This window comes from Amphiura filiformis, chromosome 20 (assembly GCF_039555335.1).
Source record: "Amphiura filiformis chromosome 20, Afil_fr2py, whole genome shotgun sequence".
Classification (NCBI taxonomy): domain Eukaryota; kingdom Metazoa; phylum Echinodermata; class Ophiuroidea; order Amphilepidida; family Amphiuridae; genus Amphiura; species Amphiura filiformis.
In genome coordinates this window covers 32,346,691-32,371,778 of record NC_092647.1, presented here as the reverse complement: position 1 = coordinate 32,371,778, position 25,088 = coordinate 32,346,691, and the positions used below count along the sequence as shown (strand labels likewise).

The 25,088-nt window shown below is 37.3% G+C and overlaps 1 protein-coding gene across 1 annotated transcript in view; it reads left to right on the top strand.

Annotated features, from left to right (window-relative positions):
- Positions 1–25,088, top strand: part of LOC140142605 (arylsulfatase B-like) — a 63,639-nt gene that overhangs the window by 12,445 nt on the left and 26,106 nt on the right. Inside the window, exons 6-7 of the mRNA XM_072164604.1 lie at positions 14,749–14,935; positions 16,916–17,103. Of these exons, the coding sequence (XP_072020705.1) occupies positions 14,749–14,935; positions 16,916–17,103 (375 nt within the window). The remainder of the gene's footprint in view (positions 1–14,748; positions 14,936–16,915; positions 17,104–25,088) is intronic.

Genomic DNA, 25,088 nt, shown 5'->3' with positions numbered 1-25,088 from the left:
CAAATTTGAATGAAATTACAACAGTGGTGTATGGAGCACATAATTATTGTTACGAGTCGTACTTGACTCAAGGCCAAAATCACCTTATACCCGAACTCACACGAATGCACAACACAAATACACTGTTTGATTAAGCTAACAAAATCTAAGTCTTTAATTGAAAGCACGTTATGATTGGTATAATATATGACAACAAATGCACATACACAATAATCAAATATAATCACTTTTTATCTATTTAGTACTTAGCCAGCATTCTTCTTATTGGTGATCATACAGTTATCAGTTAATTTGGACGAATTTCGGAACTTTACCCCTTTTGACCTTTGGTTGACCTCTGGTGACCTTGAAATGACCTCCATCATATTTTGAATCATATCGTGATCACATGCTGCAAAATGGTATCATTGATTCTATCTGCTTGCCTCATTTGGTTGTTGGGCCTAGGCCCATGCATGAGTGACCAGGATGGTTATATTTGTTCTATTGAATCCTCATCAACACCTTGCAATGGGAGATATGGACTTGTGCATTGCCGATACCTTGCACGTAGGATCCCCTTGTACAGTAACTCATCATCAACGTTTCAAGCCGAACTGCTTCGCTCAGGCGATATTAACCCGAACCCTGGCCCAACAAATGAAATCTCAGTAAATCCTAGCAAACATAGAGACACTTCTCCCCCATATGATCCCAGTAAGATATGTTATACCAATGAGCAACTACTGGACATGAACCATCAGAACCTTTCCCTTCCTGTTTCTGTTTGGAATACCATAAAGACTCTGAACATAAATCGGAAACCATCTACCCATCGTGGATGTAGAGCCGGCGTGAAGAAACAACGTGGACGATTGCAGATAGCCAAACAACATCATCTTGGGTTCTTTAATGGGACTGAAGTAATACAACCTATACCTGTCATCTTCCGGCCTAGGAGGAACAATTCTAAACTATCACTGCAGATTAACTCTAAACCTAACTTTAATAACTTGCGTACAATTAAGTGTGTCTCAAATTTCAATGAAACTACTCTTGATATATGTTTGTGGAACGCCTGGTCTGTCAGGAACAAGACGGCTCTTCTATGTGATTACACAACTGAAAATGACATTGACGTCTTTTTTCTGACAGAGACATGGCTGTATGACGACGAAAATGTCATTATTGGGGAATTCAAACCCCCAGGTTATCTGTTCCTAAACCACCCTCGACACGATGGAAGAAGTGGTACACGAGGAGGTGGTATTGGTGTTTTATATAAAACCGAATTGAATTTGATGTCAATTAGTAGTGGTATTGTAACAACGACATTTGAGCATATTGTAGTAACTGATCAATCTAGATCAATTCTTTTCATTGTCATATACAGGCCCCCACCATCAAAAGTTAATAAACTCAAACTAAGTGACTATCTTGTTGAAATCGACAACTTTATAGGGGAAACAGCCCAGTTACCAGGTAAACATATTTACCTGGGGGATTTCAATATTCATATGAATGAGCCCACAAAATCTCATGTTGCCAAATTTATTAACATTCTCTCCTGCAATAACTTACAAAACTATGTGACTGGTCCTACTCATAAATCTGGAAACCAGTTAGACTTAGTCATTGGTAATGTTGATGATAATCTTGTGATGAATTGCAAAACCCATCAAAATCTAATGTCTGATGATCACTATTCTGTGTTTTTCAAACTAAATCGTAAAAACCAGATATGCCTAGAACATATACTAGTTGCCGTGATTTTAGGACTGTTGACATTGATCAACTCATGATGGACTTGACAACTGAGTTAGCTCCTTTAATGAGCATCATGAATGTTGATGAGCAAGTGCAATTCTATGATGCCACTGTTTGTGATGTTCTTGATAGGTATTGCCCTATACAATCTCGCAATAGAACTATTCGCCCAAGAGTGCCTTGGTATAATGATGATATTCATCTTGCTAGAAGGGTTAAGCGTAGACTTGAACGTCGCTGGCGTAAGAGCAAACTGGATACTGACCGCGAAGCATATGTTGTTCAGTTGGGTGTGCTTTCTGAACTTATCCACAGTGCCAAGGCATCTTATTTTACTGATAAGTTATCTAGCGGCAATGTTAAAGATACTTTCAAAACCATTAATACTCTTCTTAATACAACCCGCAACAATCTTCCTGTTGGTGAATCTGGTAAACCACTGGGTGACAAGTTTGCTCTTTCATTCAAAGGTAAAATTGTGAATATAAGAAATGAACTTGATGCAACATCTGGAATTGGTGACTTGACTGCTTTCGGGTTTCATGATGTTCCTGTAAATTGTGAGTTATCTTCTTTTGCTTCGGCTGATCATGATGAAATCTCTGAAATTATTGTTCGTGCACCAAATAAGACTTGTTCTCTGGACTCCATGCCTACATGGCTTCTTAAGACCTATGTCCATGATATGGTTCAGTTTGTCTCACATATTGTGAATACTTCCATCAGTACTGGTGTTTTCCCAGACTCCTTACGTCGGGCCATAGTTACTCCGATCCTTAAGAAATCAAATTTGGATCAAAATAACTTGAGTAACTATAAGCCTGTCTCCAATATCCCCTTCCTATCCAAAGTCATTGAAAAGGTTGTTTCTCGTCGTCTTGATTCATATATCATGGAAAATTCCCTGGAACAACCTTTTCAGTCAGCTTATAGAGGCAACCATAGCACTGAAACTGCCATTCTACGTGTCAAAAATGACATTATGCATGAGATTGACAATAACAGGGCTGTTTATCTTGTCTTGTTGGATTTGTCGGCGGCGTTCGACACGATTGACCATGATTTATTAACATCTCGCCTTGCTACATCTTACGGGCTGCGTGGTCTCGTGTTGAACTGGTTTGATAGCTACCTCAAGAACCGCACAAATCGTGTCAGTATCTCTGGCACCCTTTCGGATGAGCAATCTGTGGATTTTGGGGTTCCTCAGGGCTCAGTTGTGGGTCCTCTCATATTTACTTTTTACACTAAACCTGTCGCTAATATCATAACTCATCATCATCTGAGATACCATGTATATGCAGATGATACACAGCTTTATACTGCCTTTGATCCTTCTGTTCCTGGAAGTTCTGATCTAGCTTTATCCAGATTGTCTGCATGTATCTCAGATATCAAGAAGTGGATGACAATCAATAAACTCAAGTTGAATGATCAAAAAACCGAATTCTTTGCTGCTGCATCCCTCGTGCCATTAACTCCATTTCCAATGTTACGCTTCATTTGAGCAGCTCAGTCATCATCGAGCCCTCCAATTCCATCCGGAATCTGGGAATCATATTTGATCCCACCATGTCTATGCGTGACCACATTACCACCCTCACAAAGTCTGTCAATTTCCATCTTCGTAATCTTTACCGCATCCGTAAATTCATCGACCAGGATACCTGTCACCATGCTGTTCGCTCTCTCATACTGTCCCGACTTGATTATGGCAATGCAATCCTCTATGGTATCACTCAAGGTGAAAGAAATAGACTGCAGAAGCTGCAAAATCGTGCTGTGCGTTTGATTTTCTCTGTCCCTCGCTCAACTGGTACCTCCGACCTTCTCATTCAATTACATTGGCTTCCAATCCAGGACCGAATTCTTTTTAAACTCCTGCTTTATGTTTTCAAGTGCTCTCAGGGCCGTGCCCCCAATTATCTTTGTGAGCTTCTTTCAGCCTATGCTCCCGGAAGAGAATTGAGATCTTCTTCGGATAAGACCCTGCTTAGTCAGCCTAGGGCACATAGAGGATCTGGTTTAAATACCTTCTCTGTCTCTGGCCCTGGCCAGGGAGTCTCCATCAATTCCAGTTTTCAGGAAGAAACTGAAAACTCACCTTTTCAGTTAGCTTCTTTCTTGTTCCACTGTGTTTCTTTTTTTCCCCATCCTTTCTCTCCTTGTTCAGCGCCTTGATAAATTTTAAAGGCGCTATATAAATACCTTTATGTATTTATGTATGTATGTATATACTAAATTTTTTTCGAATTGGACACATTTTAGAATTTTACCCTTTTTGACCCCAAAACAGACCCCTCCCCATGTTCAAGCCAAATCTGATTTTAACCCTATATGCACCCAATGTTATAGTCATTTTGGCATTATTCTGATGATCACAGCACTTAATATGCAGCAAATAATGGAGCTTAAGGTGATTTTCAGTAATCAGCCCTATTTGACCCCTGCATGACCTTGAACTCAAAATCCGTGTTTACCCTATAGCCACCAGCTAATGTCAGTGCATATGTGTAAATCTCATCTCTGTACTATGTAATCTGTTGGAAAAGAAGCATTTTGAAGGTATTTGGTTATGTGCCAAAAAAATCCCCTTAATGACCTTTGACCCTAAATATGTGTTTACCCCATAGAGCACAACTATACTCAATGCCGATGACTAAGTCTCATTACGCTACCATGTAATAACAATCTAGCTAATAAAATAATTTGACCTTTGTTAACCTCTGATGACCTTGAAATGGCCTCCATTTTGTTTTAAATCATATCAATATTATATATTCTAATTTAAAGTTAATTTGGACGAATTTTGGAATTTTACCCCTTTTGACCTTTAGTTGACCTCTGGTGACCTTGAAATGACCTCCATCACATTTTGAATCATATCGTGATTACATATTAATTTTCATTCGAATTGGACAAATTTTAGAATGTACCCCTTTTGACCCCAAAACAGACCCCTCCCCATGTTCAAGCCAAATCTGATTATAACCCTATATGCACCCAATGCTATAGTCATTTTGGCATTATTCTGATGATCACAGCACTTAATATGCAGGAAAAAGTGAACTTTAAGGTGATTTTCAGTAACCAACCCTATTTTACCCCTTCATGACATTGAACTCAAAATCCGTGTTTACCCTATAGACACCAGCTAATGTCAGTGCATATGAGCCAATCTCATCTCTGTACTATGTAATCTGTAGGAAAGGAAGCATTTTGAAAGTATTTCGTTATGTGCAGAAAAAAATCCCCTTAATGACCTTTGACCCCAAATCTGTGTTTACCCCATAGACTCCAACTATAGTAGATGCCGATGACCAAGTTTCATTGCGCTACCATGTAATCTGTAAAAGAAGAAGCATTTTTGGTAAAATTCGCATTTTTAGCCAAAATTACTCATGCGTGACATTTGACCCCAAATGGTTCATGTCAAATGTAAAGGCTGGGGTAGTGGAACCTTTGCCCAAGTTTGGTTAGAATCGGTCAAATACTTAGGGAGCTAGAGCCAATTATGTCAAATGTTGACAGAAAGAAAGAAAGAAAGAAAGAAGAAGCAGAAACCGCTGGGATGCAAGAGTCCAGCCGTTGCTCGGCTGGACTAAGAAAAGAAAAAAAAAGAAAAGAAAAGAAAAGAAAAGAAAAGAAGAAGAAGAAACCACTGAAAAACAGAAGTCCAGCCGCCGCTCGGCTGGACTAAAGAAGAAGAAGAAGAAACCGCTGAAAAAACAGAAGTCCAGCCGCCGCTCGGCTGGACTAAAGAAGAAGAAGAAGAAACCGCTGAAAAACAGAAGTCCAGCCGCCGCTCGGCTGGACTAAAGAAGAAGAAGAAGAAACCGCTGAAAACAGAAGTCCAGCCGCCGCTCGGCTGGACTAACAAAGGGTTAAGGTGTGTTCCTTTACACATGTTACCAAGTTTTACTGTCATTACTTATATTAGTAATAATGTGTACAATAATTGTATCCAAAAAAGCATTACAATTTTCGTCACTAGTCACAATGTGTACAATTGTGAACAGGCCCTAATTTGCATACCCTCTTATCTTCGCGATACAGAAATCCTTAACCAATCTTAAACAACCGCTGTTTACGTGGCCCTCTCTTCTAATAATTGGTTAAAAGCCTTAAACCCAATGCTTTAATGCTTTGAACAATGCGTTTAAGACTTTAACCCACCAATTGTTTAAAGATGTTTTAACATCTTTAAAGATGTTTTAACATCTTTAAACAATTTTAAACAATAAACGTTTAAAAAATACGCTCGTCTTAAACAATAATTGCTTAAATATATTAAATGGGTCAATAGGATTGGGAGTTTCTTTCTTTCTTTCTTTCTTTCTTTCTTTCTTTCTTTTATTTTATACTAAAACATAATTCATGACAGATTTGAAGTCATCAGATCTTGGTCAACTGTGAGATTCGTTCAAAAAATACAATTTCATGCATAAATTATTTTAGTTTGTTTTCGTAGTATCCGAGTAAAAAAAATCTAGTAAACCTTTCTCTCTCGCATGCATTATGATATCCTATACTGAACATCGCCGCACACGAATTGCTGTTATACACCGACTGCACGTAGAACAGCACAGTACAGAACAAGACAGTATCGCTAGAATGTCAATCCCAATGATGTTGATAAATCCAGCAAATAAACCCATAAATATCCATCCTTTATGTCTCAACGATGTCTATGCATAACTTGGGGAAACCATGAAAAACCCATTAAGTCATGACAAGCTGATTCTGGAGCAACAAAATGACACAGAACTCAAAGAGATCAATCAAAGGGCATTGACCCTAGAAGAAGCAGAACAAAATTCTGTCTGTTTTTACAAACAAGATGGTGTACTAATGAGAAAATGGCGATGAAGAGTGGAAGGTAGTGCATCAAATTGTGGTACCAAAAGTATACCACACTGAAGTGATTAACTTGACAGTCCAATGGCAGGGCATTTGGGTGTTAAGAAAATTCATGAAAGAATTCTGAGATATTTCTGGTGGCCCACTCTCAGAAAAGATGTTTAAGAAGAATATTGCAAAACATGTCACATATGCCAAGTAGTAGGGAAGCCAAATCAGAGAATACCTCCTGCCTGGGGGGCACTCAACACAAATGACCATACGGGTATGCTCCCCGGAAAGACCCCCTTTTGGGTTTCGCAGCTCGAAAGACCCCTATATTTGACCAAAATAAAGCTCCGAAAGACCCTTGATTTTGATAATTTCAGCTCTAAAAGACCCAAAAATTGCTTATTCCTCATATTTCTGGTTTTTTTAGGCAATTTTCAACCAAAAAGCCAAGAAAGACCCTTGATTTTGACTTTTCACAGCTCCAAAAGACCCCATTTTACTTGTTCACAGCCCGGTTTGCAGCTCCGAAAGACCCCTTTTACCGGTACGCCGTCAGCTCCCAAAGACCCACCACCTCAAAATTCCGGGGGAGCATACCCACCAAAATTTTTGATGCCCCCCCCCGGGACCTCCTGCTCCATTAAAGCCAATTCCAGCCTTTGATGAACCATTTAGTAGGGTTATTATTGATTGTGTAGGCCCCCTACCAAAGACTAAGTCAGGTAATTAAAGCCAATTCCAGCCTTTGATGAACCATTTAGTAGGGTTATTATTGATTGTGTAGGCCCCCTACCAAAGACTAAGTCAGGTAATCAATACCTTCTGACAATTATGTGCGCGTCAACATGCTTTCTTGAAGCCATACCATTAAGAAATATTAAGGGGGGTACTACACCCCTGGCCAATTTTTTGCCTATTTTTGCATTTTTCTCAAAAATTATAGCACATTGGTGACAAGTACGATATGTATATTATAGGGGCAAGGACTACAACTACTGTACGGAAAATTGAGCAACTCAAAGCAAGTAGTTATTGATTTATTGATCAAATAGTGGTTTTCCCTCATTTTTGACTGTAACTCCACAACTGTTGTCTGTGCTGAAATAAAATTTCCAGTGCAGTAGTTGTAGTCCTTGCCCCTATAATATACATATCTTACTTGTCCCCAATGCGCTATAATTTTTGAGAAAAATGCAAAAGAGGCACAAAATTGAGCAGGGTGTAGTACCCCTTAAAGGCCCGGTCACATTATGACGGCAGATAACCAACGAAAGGTGACGAACGTGACGAAAATGTTGACGGCAAAGCGACGGCAAAAAGAGGAAAAACAATATTCGCTGACGATTGGGAACGACCTTCAGCGACAACACGACGGCAAGGGACGAAAGGCTGCAGCAGGAAACGGAGACTAGCGACCAAAACCGGACGTTGTCTGGGCGGCGAGCCCGACAACAAACAACGAGGTCAGACGGCTGCAGCGGATTTGCTTGCGGCAAGGAACGGCAGCTGATGGTGGATTGCGGCGATGATGACGTGACTCAGCGGCCGACATCAAAGCCTGTGTGTGTGTGTGTGTGCGGGTCGTATAGTCCACTTTGGCGTTCCCCCTCTTCACAACGTTCTGGTCATCTACTCAAAAATATAAATATCAATAATAATCAAAAATAGTAAAATCAATATCAATAATAATCCAAACTATTAATATCTATATCAATAATAATCAAAAATATTAACATCAATATCAATAATAATCAAAAATATTAACATCAATATCAATAATAATCAAAAATATTACACATATCAATAATAATAATAAAAATAATATAAATATCAATATAAATAATCAAAAATAGTAAAATCAATATCAATAATAATCTAAACTATTAGTATCTATATCAATAATAATCAAAAATATTAACATCAATATCAATTATTATATTCAAAGATATTAATATCAATATCAATAATAATAAAAAAAATATTACACATATCAATAATAATCAAAATATTAAAATCAATATCAATAATAATCCAAACTATTATATCATTATCAATAACAATCAAAAATATTAACATTAATATATCAATAGTGATTAAAAATAGTATCATCAATATCAATAATAATCAAACATATTAATATCAGTATCAATATTAATCAAAAATAATACATCAATATCAATAATAATAAAATATCAATCTCAATAATAATAAAAAATATTAGCATCAAAATCAATATCAATAATAATCAAAAATTTTAATATTTTTGATTAATATTGCTATTTCTTTTTATATGAACTTCAAAATTGCATCGTGCCGGACAGTTTCTTGAAATCGAACTGACGTCAAAAAATGTCAAAAAACGCACAAAAAGTTTAAAATCGTGGACCATCGTTTAAAAATCGCAGACCACCGTTTCAGACCCGCCATTAACAGTCAACATCCATCACCCTCCGGACAAAATTCGCAAGTCACTGTCGCACCAAGATCGTTACAATTTCGTTACTTGCCACAATGTGTCGTCAGGGTCCGAGATGTGACGTCTCTTGCCGTTGTTTTTTCGTCAATGGTCGTTGACAACGACTACCGACGAAATTGTAACTACCTCAAAACGACTAAAGACGGCTTCGCACGGTATGGAAACGTCAAAGAAATGAGGGTTGCAGTCTCCAACGAAATCTGAACGGAATCACAACTACTTATTTTGCCGTCACAAAATTTTCAACATGTAGAAAATTTGCCGACGGACGCGACGAATAATTTCGGCCGTCTGCGATCGCTAACGGATTCGTCACCGACAACTAACGGCAACACACGATGAGTGACGGTAAATTCAAAATGGCAATTCGCAGCTTAACGTCGCTTGCCGTTCACCCCTATTCGTCATAGTGTGACCGGTCCTTAAAGGGGGGTAACCCTATTGGTTTTGGATATGGATTGTTTTTAAAATTACATATAATATCAAATATCGTCCCCTTTATGCAGCTTTCTGAAAAAACGAGAGCATTTTCAGCGTAAATGTGAATAAATAGCAAAATTTGCAATCCAATATCTTGGTATGCGTGAATTGCATTCTGCATTAACGTCGCTTGCCGTTCACCCCTATTCGTCATAGTGTGACCGGTCCTTAAAGCAGTGACCATAGTGAAAGTGTTAACCAACTTCTTCACATTTGTGGGGCTCCCCAAGTCTATACAGTCAGATCAAGGATCAAACTTTACTTCTGGAGTATTTCAGCAGGTCATGTATCAATTAGGTATAGAGCAGTATACCTCAAATGCTTACCATCCAGAATCACAAGGTGCACTAGAAAGATTCCACCAAACATTGAAAAACATGATTAGTACATACTGTTTGGAATTTCAGAGGGACTGGGATGAGGGAGTACACTTGTTGTTGTTTGCTGCTAGGGAAGCTGTTCAGGAAACTTTAGGATTTAGTCCGTTTGAGTTAGTGTTTGGACACACAGTGCGCGGGCCCTTAAAGTTGTTGAAAGAAATGAGAAATCAGATATCAATTTGTTGGATTATGTCTCCAATTTTAAGCATAGGCTTAACAGAGTAACTGATATCGCCAAAGAAAACTTGAAACAGGGTCAGGCCAAAATGAAACAATGGTATGATAAACATGCCAAAGAAAGAGTGTTCAAACCAGGTGACAAAGTTCTAGTACTGTTTCCAATTCCAGGACACCCATTACAAGACAGATATCATGGCCCATGTGAGGTAGAGTCAAAGTGGGTGAAGTAGATTATATTATCAAGACTCCTGGTAGACGCAAGAGCAGGCAGGTATGCCACATAAATATATGTAGAGTATGTTGAAAGAAGTGACAGTGGCATCCCAAACCCCGGTGTGTACAGTAAAACATGCTGATCACGTAGACAAAAAATGCCGATGTAGACAAAATCGCCAATGTAGACAAGAGTAAAGATGACAATTCTGATGTCACATTTGACCAGGATAAAGAGCTGGAGCACAAAGAGTATAATGTAAAATTGAACAATTCTGATGTGCTCACTAATTTGGACTCAAAGTTAGGTCATGTTTCTCAAGATCAACAAAGTCAAATTGCAAATTTGATTCACAAATTTGACAATATATTTCCTAATACGCCAAGTAGAACAAATGCTGCATTTAGATGCAACATGTAGATGTTGGTGATACAAAACCAATCAAGCAGTACCCTTGCAGAGTCAATCCATTGGAAATGGAACATCTCAAAAATGAGATCAATTATATGCTAGACAATGATATCATAGAACCAAGTAGTAGTGAATGGAGTTCACCGTGTATACTTGCAAGCCTGATGGTTCATACCGAGTAGTCGCAGACATGAGAGCTGCAAATGTTCATTCGTACCCAATTCCAAGAATTGATGTTTGCATTGACAAAATTGGGAATGCAAAATTTGTTAGCAAATTTGATATTTTGAAAGGGTACTGGCAGGTTCCACTCACAGACCGTGCCAAAGAGATTTCTGCTTTTTGTACACCATTTGGTCTTTACCAATATAAAGTTATGCCATTTGGGTTGAAAAACGCGCCAGCAATATTTCAGAGAATGGTGAACCAAATTGTGACAGACATAGAGGGATGTGAAGCGTATGTAGATGATTTAATTGTTTACAGTCAAACTTGGGAACAACACATGGAACAACTCCATCAATTGTTTAAGAAGCTGTCTGAAGTACAATTGACAGTCAATCTGGTAAAAAGTGAGTTTTGCCATGCAACAGTCACATACTTGGGATATGTTGTAGGTCAAGGTCAGGTGAAACCAATCAAAGCCAAAGTTGAAGCAATTGAGCAATACCCTACACCTGTAAACAAGAAGGCACTCATGAGATTTCTAGGAATGGTTGGCTATTATAGAGAGTTCTGTCCAAACTTTTCAGAGATAGCAAGTCCTTTGACTGATTTGTTGAAGAAAGATGCAAAATTCATTTGGTCAGAACAGTATGAAAATGCTTTTCACAAAGTCAAATCAATACTCATGAGTTCACCAGTACTTACTGCACCTGATTTTCAGAAGCAGTTCAAGTTGACTGTTGATGCCGGTGATATAGGCTGTGGAGGTGTTGTGATGCAAGAGAGTGAAGATCAAATAGATCACCCCATTTGATACTTTTCAAGGAAATTCAACAAGCACCAGAGAAATTACTCCACATTTGAATATATTAATACAAAACCCACCCAAGTCCATACTTTGGCCAAATTGGGTTAAGCATGGGAAATTGATGCTATACATAGGTTTGGCATATGTATGAAAGAACAACTCAAATTTATCCTCTGTGTCTATTGAGCATGTGTAAAATGGCATGTATGAAAGAACCACCCAATTACATGATTTGAGTCTTGTAACACATTGATTGATATCCAGTATGTATAAAAGTCCACTTGTAACACATTCATTGCTGGAGAGTGACTTTTGAAGAAAAAAAAGGAAAATGTGTGGTTTATATTACATGGCAGAATGCTTATCAACATTATACATACCTATGTGCTTTATTTTGTATTATCTTACTAGTGGTAATCTCATTCTAACATTGTTGTCTTTGTATATGATTAAAAAAACCACCCAAGTCCGGCATTTAAAATAAACCCCACGAAGTCCCTGAAATGCTAATCGTCATACCTAATACAGGTTAATCCACTCGTTTGCACGTAAAACTTGCCAAATTGACCAGGTAAATCTAACTGAAGGAATTAAAATGATACACATGTTTTCCTCTCAAAATCACTTCCCATGGACTTGGGTGGGTTTTGTATTCATGTATTCAATTGTAAAGGAGTGTCTGGCATTGCTATTAGCATTGCTACATTTTGATGTGTATTTGGGTACCACAGTATACCCTGTGCTTGTTTCCACAGATCACAATCCCCTCACCTTCATCAATAGGATGAAGAGCAAAAACCAAAGACTGGTGATGTGGAGTTTGACCTTGCAAGAGTACAATCTGTACTATCTGGACATCAAACATATTAAGGGAAAAGACAATGTAATGGCTAATGCCCTGTATGTCCAGAATTGCATAAAACCTGATAAACAAAAATTCCTTTTAAAAGAGAACTTGTGTGACAAGTAGTCACTGTGTGTGTTGAGTTGAAGTTTATAGTATTTTGAAGTTGATGTAAAAGTGGAAAACATTTAAGAAAGTTTTCATTACATTCGAACTTTCTTCTTTTAAGGGTGAGGGTGTGATGTGCCCTGAGTAATTTAATTTAATCGTTTAACTTTGTTTACAAGCTGAAAGTATTTCATGAGATGGGAAACTCCCTTGTACGTGCAAGATAGTGATGTGGAAAGTCATTTCGGAATTCCCCCTAAATTGTAAACAAAGTTAGATCTATGTTTAGAACTTGGAAATCTCCAGTTCAATATATTGCACCATAGAGAAAACAAACCCAGGAAGTGATGTAATGAGAAAGGTTAATGTCTATAATTAATCTTGGGAAATCCCAAGCTTGCATCATCTGTGAAGATGTGAATGAAGTGATGGTTTATTAATAGATGATGGGTTTTTTGCATGAGTACTGGTATAAAAAGTTGGAGGCTTGAATTTGGACTTTACAGAATATCATGGGAGATTGTAAAACTCCACATGTGTGTGTTGGTCTTTCATGCTTCAAAAAGAAGTACATTTTAACCAGTTTACATAGCCAATAATTGAGATATTTTAATACAGCAACAAAGGAGACTTACGAGTACACAAAATTTTATTTTTATTTTTTTTTATTTATTACAATTTATCACTGGTATACAATAATTATAATATAACATCAAAATATATTGCACCTGAATATTCAAAAGTACATACAAAAAACAGGACGTATAGAAAAACAGGTGCAAAGCACCTCTAGGACAGTCCCACCAAAGATCAAAACAAAGAGGATCATTTTCGTGTGAGGATTTCATACGCAAGGATATTTATATATTATAAACGCAAGTGTACACTGGACTTCGCTGATTTTCGCAGGACAAGTGAATAAGGATATATTACATCAGTCGTCGAGAACATTGCAAGAACTCTAGGATCACTAACAAGAAGACCGCTGGTTAAGTAATGATAGAATAAAACTGATTGTGTGATTTTATTGTTTATGCAATTGTTGTTATATGTACCAATCATACTTTGTTTTCAATTAAAGACTTAAATTTTGTTAGCTTAATCAAACAGTGTATTTGTGTTGTGCATTCGTGTGAGTTTGGGTAAAAGGTGATTTTGGCCTTGAGTCAGTACGACTCGTAGCATGGTTAAGAGGAAATTTTAAGTTTGGGGTGCAAACCAATCGGAGAGGTGTCAGGAGAAGGAGAAGCAACCCAAGGATCACAAATATACCCTACATGCTTTATTATATATGGCCTGTTTCACTGGCATACTTTTAACTTTTTAATTACTATCCAACCCAAGGAACCATTGAACACGGATTTAACTTAAAACCTTTTTTTAAAGGCATGATGGCCTGTATGCCAAAATAGAAAGAGGGCCTTGTCGCCAACTGCTGACTTGCTGACAGCTTTATCCGCCAATGTAGAGGACGTATCATGCAAATGCATTATGCAATTGTGATCATTTGCAAACCTCCATGAAGCGAGGACGGTCCCCCGTTGCAGGGAGATCCGCGGCTTAAAGGGGCATTTCGTGATCCACAGCCTCATCCCCCCACTTTTCCCAAAAAAAGTTGAGATTTTTACACCACTGGATACCTCTGGCTACATAATGTTTATGTACCAAATATTTTTGCAGATTAATTCGTTTAGCAAAAATATCGCCAAATTTGAATTTCGTTCTGGTGATGCTAGGGGATGCTAGGATCACGAAATCCTCCTTTAAATGTGAAATATCAGTGCGTTTCTTCGTTTGTCGACAAACACGTACGATCGTTTTCGAGGACGCGATGTGTACAAATGCATAGGGCCTATAATGAAGCAAGCAGCAACTGTTGAATTTGAATTTTCCTTGGGATGTTGGATTAACATGTCTTTGTTACTTGGCCGATTTCAACGAATGAGGTCTCAAATGCGAGCCAAATGATGTAGCTATTACTTGCTGGTTCTAAATATGACGCGCTATATGTCTTTGTTTAGGATATACTGGAGTAGAAATAACTGATACCTTCATTGTTTTGTTGTCTGTATAATATGAATCTAGATACATACAGGATTGCAGCACTTTATAATTGAACACGCACAACCAAATTGCCTACCAACAGATGAAATAACTATGCCACAAAAACTGAAGGAAGCCGGTTATTCAACGCATATGGTTGGCAAGTGGCACGCTGGCTTCCACAAGGCGGCCTGCCTACCACATAGACGGGGATTTGATACATTCTTTGGTATGTACGATTGACATTGTTTAATCATCTTCCATGAATTCCATTGGCCCGCTTTCTAAATGTTTTGATAGAATTAATTAAAATAATGCTAATTAAATGCATAGGCTAGGGAAGTCCGATTGCTTTTCCGGAAGGAGCCGAGCAGTAGGACTTTCACAAATCATTTTCTTATATTGTAAAATCTGTAGCATCCGATATATAAAGGCTAGGAGTATACATGTTAATTGTATATTCTAACATATAATGCATAACATGATATCTGTGACCCGTTTAAAAAAAATTAAACATTCTTGTCAAAAATTTATAAAATTTGAGTAGTTTATCGAGTCAAAAATATTGGATAAATTAACAAAATCATGCATATTTAGTCCACATGTGATCATTAAAAGGCCCATAGATCAAAAACTATAGGTCACAGACATGCATCGTCATTAACATTTTTGTTCCAAATATGTAGATTGACACAATGACCTACTTTTAAGTCAATAAAATATATATTTATTTTTTTCCCAATGCAAAAATTACATTTTTAGGTCAAAAATCGCCAAAATAGCAACAACAAAAATTGCCATTTTTTTATATTTTAGTGTTGTGCTGTGACATTTTTATTCACCAGTGTTGGAAATGCATGTGACATGTAACATCTACAATAGAAGTGAAACTTCTACTCAATTTATTTTTAAAGTTACATCTATTTTAATATTTGACATTTTTGGGCAAAAATGGAAACAAAATCACGAAAAACACATTTTTAACCCTAAATACCTCCTAAATGTGCTAAGTAAAACGTGGGAACTTTTTGGATATTAATTCAGACATATCTTTACTCTTGATTTGTTATGTTTTCACGTTCTGCCCAAGAGGGGACTACAGAAGTGAAAGATAAATGCCCATGGCCCATAGTCTATAATGATAATGATGATGTTGATGTTGATGACGATGCCGATGATGTTAATGATGATAATGATGATGATGATGATGACGACGAAGTTGATGATGTTAATGAAGATGATGATGTTAATGATGTTATTGATGATGATTATGATGATGATGAGGATGATAATGGTAATGATGATAATGATGATGATGGTGTTGATTATGTTAATGATGATGATGATAATGATGATGATGTTGATGATGATGATGATGATGTTAATGATGATGATGATGATGATGATAATGAAGATGATGTTGGTGATGATAATGTTGATTATGATGATGATAATGATGATGATGATGATGATGATGATGATGATGATGATTATTATGATCGTGGTGATAATGATGAAAAAAGATGATGATGACAGTGATGAGTGATTTAATTAAGTATGCAATCTTCACCTCCCCCTCCCGCGCCCACCCAGTCAATGTTGTTTTGATACTGAGACAGGAACGGACAAATTAGTCTAGTGTTGGCTCCAACATTGATTGGGGGAGGAGGGGTTGAAAGCAATATGGAACATTAATGTTTGCCACTCATGTCACTTGTAATTTTAAAACAAAGCGCACGTGTCAAATACCCTGCTTACTTTTCTGTTTTTTTGATTTTGCTTAGCACATGTTCGACATCACCATCATCATCATCATCATCATCATCATCATCATCATCATCATCATCGCCGTCGTCGTCGTCGTTGTTGTTGTCGTCGTCGTCGTCGTTGTCGTCGTCGTCATCATCATCATCAACATCATTACTGATTACTAACAACACGTACATCGCCACACCAACAAAAATATAATCAGATCAATCAATTTGTTTACTGCAAGTCCTCAGAGAAAATTAACATACAAATGTTTTATTACAACGTACCTAATTGCAATTATACCAACACAATTGCTAAATTAAGCTGAAATGAAAAAAAAAAAAAGACTTTGAAATTAAAGTCTACTTTGAAAATAAATATTGTTTATGGATATACAGAATAACACCAAAGAAATAAATGTTAATTTCTTTCGTCTGTCACTTGGTTTATGTTTTAGGTTTGTGGCTGGGAGGAGGTGATCACTATAAGCATGAAACTCATTGTGGTCCTTGTGGATGTCCTGGAACAGGGTATGATCTCCACGAGAATGATTGCATTGCTGACTCAAGTTGGAAAGGAAAATATTCCACTACAATATTTACTGACCGAGCAATTAAGATTATTCAAAATCAACCCACTGATATGGTGAGTGAAGACTAAAAGAATAATACGAGAAAAGGAATTTTGTTTTTACTATCCTCTACCGTGTGATAGACGACAGGCAGGTCCAATATTTTGAGTAGTGGATGCCGGCGCAGCCGGTATCCACTACGATAAAAATGTAGTCAGTTAACTGTTTTTTTAATAACTGTGAACTATTTTTTTAGAAAAAACTAAGTACCGTCATAAAAACCTCCCCTTTTCATAAAATGAACGAAACTTGTTTACAACTTCACGCATTCTGTTGCGCGTACTGCTAGCGAGTATTCTCAAAATTTGCTACTGGTTGCTATGCAAATCATGCCATGAACATGACAAGACATTCTGATTCTTTTGTTTTGTATATGGCATGAAAATCCTCTATTAAAGATTCATGGGTGGTTAATTTTGAGCCCAATAAAGTTGTAATTGACGCCTTTGAGTAAAGAATTAATGGGCATGGAAATAGAGAAAATTTCATATTGACCATAATTCATGCCTATGAGTTACCCATGGATAAGGAATTTATGGGCATTTAAGTAGAGAAAATTTGACATTGACCGCGATTCATGCCCATGAGTTACCCATGAACATGTCCTGAACATGTTAAGGCTCTGGCTAAACGCATGACAAAAAAACCCACAAAAAACATGCAAGGGCATGAATATTCATGTGTGAGCATGAACAACCCATCAAAACTCCCAAAATTCAGCGAAAATAGTGCATGTTCTTGGCATGTTCTTCCCTTCATCCTTGGCATGTTCATGGGCATGCATGACTCATGCCATACGCACACCTCTACACGCGTGTTAAGCGTTATCAACACTCACGATAACGTGGGGTCGTCTACGGCCTGATATATGGCACCCGAAATCATGCGATTGTCCAATCAGATTATGGGTCTACGAACTAGACCACTCCCACTGACTAAGAATTCTAATTTGGATAAAAGGCTTCAGGTGAAATGTCCCAGCTCTTCTTCCCGGTAGAAAGCGACAATAATGTTTTCGCTGACATTATGAAGAGACTTTGTCAATGGATTGTCAAGAATTGGCCACTTTTTTACATTTCTTGACTTATTTCTTGATTATTCCTTGATTAAATATCACCTCTCACAAATAATAGCAAGAAATTGCTTTTTTTGAACCCCCTTTGACTCTCCACCACCCAAAAATAATATGAGGGATTATACCATAAAACAGTAATCGGATGTCATGGCCTTAATACTCTCAGTACAGTTAAGTGTTTTTCAGTTTTTCCAGAAAGGGAAGATTTTGATAATTTCTTGACTATTCATTTACTATAGCTACTTCGAGTGTGACCTCTTCAGATACGCCCCTGAGTATATTACTCAGGTGGGTCTCTAGTACTTAATATGAAGATGAATTGCTTTTACCTGTGGCGTAGCGTCATAGGGGCACGGGGTGCGTGCCCCCCCCCCCATCGATTGCAAAAATTAGACAATCCCAATCCCGAAAAACGGCTTGTGCCCCCCCATCAAACCCGGTGCCCCATCATGGTCGGTGCCCCCCCCATGTGATGACCCACGCTACACCACTGGGTTTTACTTACAACTAAATCGAACTTTGACTGGGTAATATTTGTATCCATTCAATCTATACACGGCTGGGTCTCAAAACCATATTCACATTAAAACATGTTCACATTTTATACTCAATCCTTGCTTGAATTGTTCCATTATGTAATAAGCCTGCATGCTTGAAGGTACTACTGCCATTGACAGTATTAAACCATGATGTACAATATTTTTAAGTGAATTTGGCATGCATTTGTATCTGTAATGATTACACATCACATGTCCCAACCCAAATTACACTCAATTTGGAATCAGCTAAATTTGTTGCATTGTAGGACAATCAGAGTTATTTTGAACCAATGTCTCAATTACCATAAAAACTTGATAGTTGGCATATGTGATGCGATCAAGCAACATCAGTTGGAACTTGGACATATTGATATTGAGATATATCCAAATGTTCTATTGTTCATATCTTTGGAACTGGTTGTTCAATTTCAATAGGGTTTTCTGCAAAATGCAGCTTTGTAAATTCTTTTTCACTACCCTGTAAGAAACTTTAAAATTTAATATTTCCGAGTTCCGACTGATTTTGCTTGATATCATCACAATGTGCTTACTATCGAGCGCTTTTGAAAACATGAAATTGTACCAAAATCTGGCGCTTTACCAACTGAGTAATGAGGTTGAGACACAAATTTGCAGATTTCCTTGTCCATAAATAACTATGTGTATCGATGATTTGCTCAAAACCCTTTACACTTTTGTAAATGGGGCTCTTCATGTATGCATGTTTTAAAAGCGCTCGATAGTAAGCACATAATATGCTAACTGTCAAATTTTTATGGTAGTAGTATATTAGTTTTCTCCACAGTTTACAATTTTGAAATTAGTACTTGGAACGCTTGGCAAGTTGGCACACTATATCGAAATTCCATACAGAATTCCTTATGATCATGGAAATGACTTATAGGCCTATTGTGTTTGGGAACAAAAATGACATCTACAACAATGATTTACCCTTCCCCTCTCCCCACCAATCAATGTTGGAAGTTGGAATTCATTGGGAAACCGCTGAAGACATTGGCATTTCTCAACATTGCACTGGGGAGAGAGGGTGTTTACAGGTTCTGTTCTTTACAAGCAAGTGATCCAAGACTTATTCCCAAGATTGTCTGTCCCAGTACAAAATATTTCATCTAAATTTTGTTTTTGTCTCATAATTCAAAAATGGAATGTTGTATGAGCTTCGTATTACACACAATTTGGGAGTAGATCATAGAATCATAATAAAATTGTTGATTTAAGAAGTTGGTTTATTTAGGTAGTGGTCACTGAAAACACACCCTATGCTAAATGACACAGGTTTTGTAATTATAGCTTTTATCTATATGATACTGAGTCAAATTTCAACAGAAAGTTGTATGAACTTTCTGTTGCACACTATTTGGCAGTAGACATATGCTTTGTAATCAAAATACAATTGCTGAAAAAGAAATTGGTTGGTTCAAGGAGTAGACAATGAAACGTCCCATGCCTAACTTCTACACATTTCATGAAGTTTTTGTGCTATATCTCAAAAACAGAAAATTGTACCAACTTGCTAATATCCATCCAACCAAGATTTTGCTTTTTTCTGAATTTAAATAAACATACAATTAGCCTTATGAAAATTAAAAACAACAATTTATTCCAGATTGATTTTGACTTTTGTTTAAAATTTTGTTTAAAACATGTTTGAAAGATTTTTTGGACTTTGCAAGCTTTTGGTTTTAGCCTGTTCCAGAAAAAATATCCTGACCGACCAACCTTATCTTGGCAGGACTGGCTGCACATAATATAGAACAGGGTGGTTTTTTTATTACCATGTATCAAGTCAGCTGATGAAAGACAAGACTTATAAAATGGTGAAGCTATGTACATTTTAATATATTAACATGTCTTTTCACTTGTTGGGAGTGAAATTGTACAAAATAATGCACACATACTAATGCAAGTCCTGCAGGGGGAGTGCATAGATGCATCAACACATCAGAACAAGTGCATTATTTCACAAGCAACAAATTATATGCATTTATTAACCTATTTCATACACAAGTGCGCGCCTCTGCATTACACACAATTAACGGGGAGCTGTAACTAGGCGAGTTAAAAAAGGTGAGTTAAAGAAAGGCGAGTTTAAAAGGCGAGTTAACCCCACAGAGATTAGGTTTTTTGTCAATTATTCTTACGAACTAAGCTAAAGGTGAGTTACGACAAAGCCATCAAGTCCCATCTGCGAGTTACGACAACACCAACAAGTCCCACAAGCGAGTTACGACAACACCAAGTCCCACAAGCTGAAAGTTGAAAGTTTCGAATGATTGTCCATAAAGGGTTTTGTTTAGTTATTTTAGATATTTTGTGATTTGAAGGTTCAAACGAGGCCTTTACATGTTCTATTAGACATGTACCAATTTGTATTTGAAATTTGAAATTAATAATTAATTTAACAACTTTTAAATTTGAAAAAATATTTCTAAAAAACAAATTGTGTCTTTTTATGAACCATCCTCTGTAGAAAGGCGTACCTAATTTGCATATTAAGTCGCCATTGAATAGTTCAATCGATATGAGATTGACTATTTCTGCCGACCACGATAGCGTGGGTATTTAGCATTGAAATACATGATTGGTAGTTTCTTTAGATCTTCTGCCGTCTATTCAATGCGGTTCTGTTACCAACCAAACACATAGTTTCGTAGAACAAAAATATACTTTGTGAACTTGACAGTCATGAAGTCGTCACATCCTTTTGGAACTTGGAAGTGTATGTTAAACCCGACTGGCCTATGTTAAGGTATAGTCGAGGCACAGAGAGGCACTTTTAGTGCACCTGGGCTTTATAACTATATTACCGGGAGGCAAGTTAGCTGACCGAGGTATAGGCACGAATTTTGAGCCTATGCTAAAAAATTTAAATTTTTAAATGGCACCATTAAGTTAAATGGAAAGCCAAATTTTGAATTTTCTCAAAAAGTTTATCATTCCCACGATATTTAAGGCGGTGACTGTTTTTCTATCAAGTCATAAAAAACGCCAGACAATATGCCTAATAAAGATGGCGGTTGTTTATGTCCATTTATTATACTATTGTTATAGTAACTATACAATAGTCTGAATAGCATGAGAGATCCGTAATGGATATTTGTGCTTTGCACGTGACTTGTGCGTGCATGGTGCGGTCGATATTTGGATTGGCTGAAGTGTTTACACATAGGCCATGGTCGCACTACACATGAGAGAGTTGCACATCACATTCTGACTTCATTGAAGTAACATGGGCTTGATTTTAGTTTCAGTTGGAATGTGATTTTTTGAAATATAAAGAAAGCTTTAATTCGAGCTTCAGTTAAAATGAATTCAGCAAGATTGGATGTTGTTATCCATCAAAATCATACAAAAGTCCAGAAATGGTTTTTGTACTCAATAAGAGCCCACCGGTTTTCTTAATTTAGATAACCGAGAAATGGATCCAAGTTCGGATTCTATGTTGTATATTAATGTATGCACACTTGCACGAGAGATCCGAGAGGATATTCGTGCGGTTTGAGTTCACGGAATCAAACTAAAGTGCTTATAGGCCAAGTTTTATGCATGTAGGCTTTTTAGTAATATGGTACGAAAGACCAGAGATGGTAGTCGTATATAAATATTATGAGCTTATAATAGCTTTCGCACGCACGAGAGATCCGAGATGGATATTTGTACTGTTATACTTGGTCTTTTATTAATGTACAGAAAAGGTACATAGATTCGACATGTCGAATTTATTTATGTTGAATTCTAAGCATGGGTCATAAGAAAAATCTAGACCTACATATACAGTGCAACTGACGAAGGAAAAGATTCCAAAAACGTGGCTTTGCTTAACAGCCTGCATACAGCTGGCAAAAAACGTCTTGCTAGCTGTATGCTTTCTAGCAACGGTTTTCAGCATGTCCTAAATTGGATGAAATCAAGTTGATTACCGTTATGAGTGGGAACTTTTTAACAGCTCTAGAGGCGAGAGATTGCATTAGGGCTTTAACGGTTTACCGATCTTTCTAGCCCTGCGGGGCCTATATAAAATAAACTCACTTGGAGTGTTTAGTCGTCGTATGAGAGTCGCCGGCCTCGGGCCTGCCGGCCCTGCGGCCTTGCTCTTTTAGTGTTAATTTACAATTTTTAGTCTGCTGACGCAGACATTTTTACTAAAACACAGTGATGTGTTCAATTGGTTGAGTAGAAGATTGATTTGGAAATTTGGAAAGAATTTGAATGTTTTGAAAGATTTCGAAACAAAATAGGCTTTAAAGCCTGTAATATTTAGATGGTTTATTTAAATAAAGACATGAGTAGTATTAGATCTCTTCAACATGACCATATAAAGCTATACTACTATTCTAATTCAGAAGATAAAAGTAGTATATTTTGGGAAACACGTATAGTTTCCTTAGACACGTTGAAGAAAGTAGTGTTTTGATATATATAATATCATAAAATGTTTCGTTTTTATAAGTTTCACAAGGTGAGACATATTTCGGATATTTTCTTTTATATTTATACCCCTTTGTGGTTTTGATTTTGGACTGGATTCAGGTTCTGACCAAGGGCCCGTTATTCTTTTAATTTTGCAAAAATGATATTCAGGGGCGGATCCAGGAATTTTCAATAGTTGGGCGCCGAGCACAAAGTCTGACACTGCTCTGCAAAAATACATAGAGTCAGGCGCCGCTCTACAAAAATTAGAGGGTGGGTGCGCCCCTCTAAATCCGCCCCTGATATTCCTATAGGCCTTCAAGAATAGGGCTTAATGCTCATGTGAATATCATAGTACCGGTACCAGGCAATTTGCAATAAAATGTTTTATGTGACGCAACGTGAAGTCACTTTTAATATTGAGAAAGCAATTATGCTACATGATTGCCAAGACTAAATCAGTAAGTTAATGCTATACATTGTTCAGATGTGACATACGTACATGTAGGTACGTCTTTTGGTTGGCGAAGTGTTGAATTGCATGTATAAAAGTTAATCACAGCCTATATACACGCCGGGATACGCGCATACGTACAAGAGCGGTCTGTCAGCACACTTGCAGTACAACTGCGAAAAGGCATTGAAGTCGCTACTGAACTTTAGGCGAACCAAAGAATAGCATGCCGTACTAAATTGCAAGCAGTTTGACACAAAGGTATAATCCTTTGCAGTAAACCTTTGATGGTCGGGCGCTAAGCCTTATCACATATTTACTGCATTGGACGCACTTGTCTCTGATTGGTTGCTGAGGCGATCTGTTGTTGCCGAGTGGAAATTTATGGATGAACTGTGCGTCATACCTGTTGTTCGCTCTGAATTTGCAACATCACAGCAGTCACGTTCGTCAAAGGTTTACTGCAAAATTGCTTGCCACGAATGAACGCTTGGACTTGGTGGTTGAGTGATAGTGCAAACTCACTATGTCTAAGACTATGGTGAGCATTTGATCACTAGCAATTTTTTAATCGCATGAGCGCACAATGACTGCTAGTATAATATGGCCTTCTAAAACATGTTGGTTTTGTTTAATTAACTTGGCTTAAAAAGACAAAAGATCACTCTTAATCATGCATGCTCTGCCAGCATGGCCTGCATACATGTACATTACAATCAACACGACACTGCAGTTAAGCTTAAATAGAATAAAGCTTATGACTTCAAAAGATAAAACAGACTGTATTTATCCATTTAACAAAACATTGGGTAAAAATAATCTATAACTTTGAGACTAGGCTACTTATAAAATGGTCAAAATAGGCCTACAAAACTGCATTGACCTGCCCTATACTTTTGTACAGGGACCCATAAGCTTACTTAACACTCCACAAATTGAAGAGTTTTCAAATTCTACAAGAAACACACAGCCTTTCCTGTGTAGTTTGTACTTCAATGCAACTAATAAATCAAAAAAATTATACAAATATTTGTAATAAGAGGTGTTTCTTACCAATTTTTCCACTTTATGTGGACAGTGGCTGCCTTGCAGAAGTCTTGCCGACTGGATGAATATTCATGAGGTCAAAGGTTACGATTGATCTTACGATCAATCTTACGATCCAGCCTCTCCCGCAAATATTATTTTTCAATTTTAATCTTAAAATCAATCGTAGCGTAAGTTTGATTTTGTGAAACGGAACTTTACGCATAATCTTAGCCTACGATCAATCGTAGAAAAATCAAGCGTAAGATTGAACTTACGATCAATCGTAAGTAAGTCTTTGTGAAACGGTCCCCAGATCTTCTGTAAGGACAGAACATTATCAGCTCTCAGGAGAGATTGCCGTCAGGTCAAGAGCAAATGCTCTGAAGCTACGTTACTTGATTTAGTTACAATGTGGAGACAATCCGTTCAAATAATCTGTTTTCATCAGCGCTTGTGTCAGATGAGACTCTC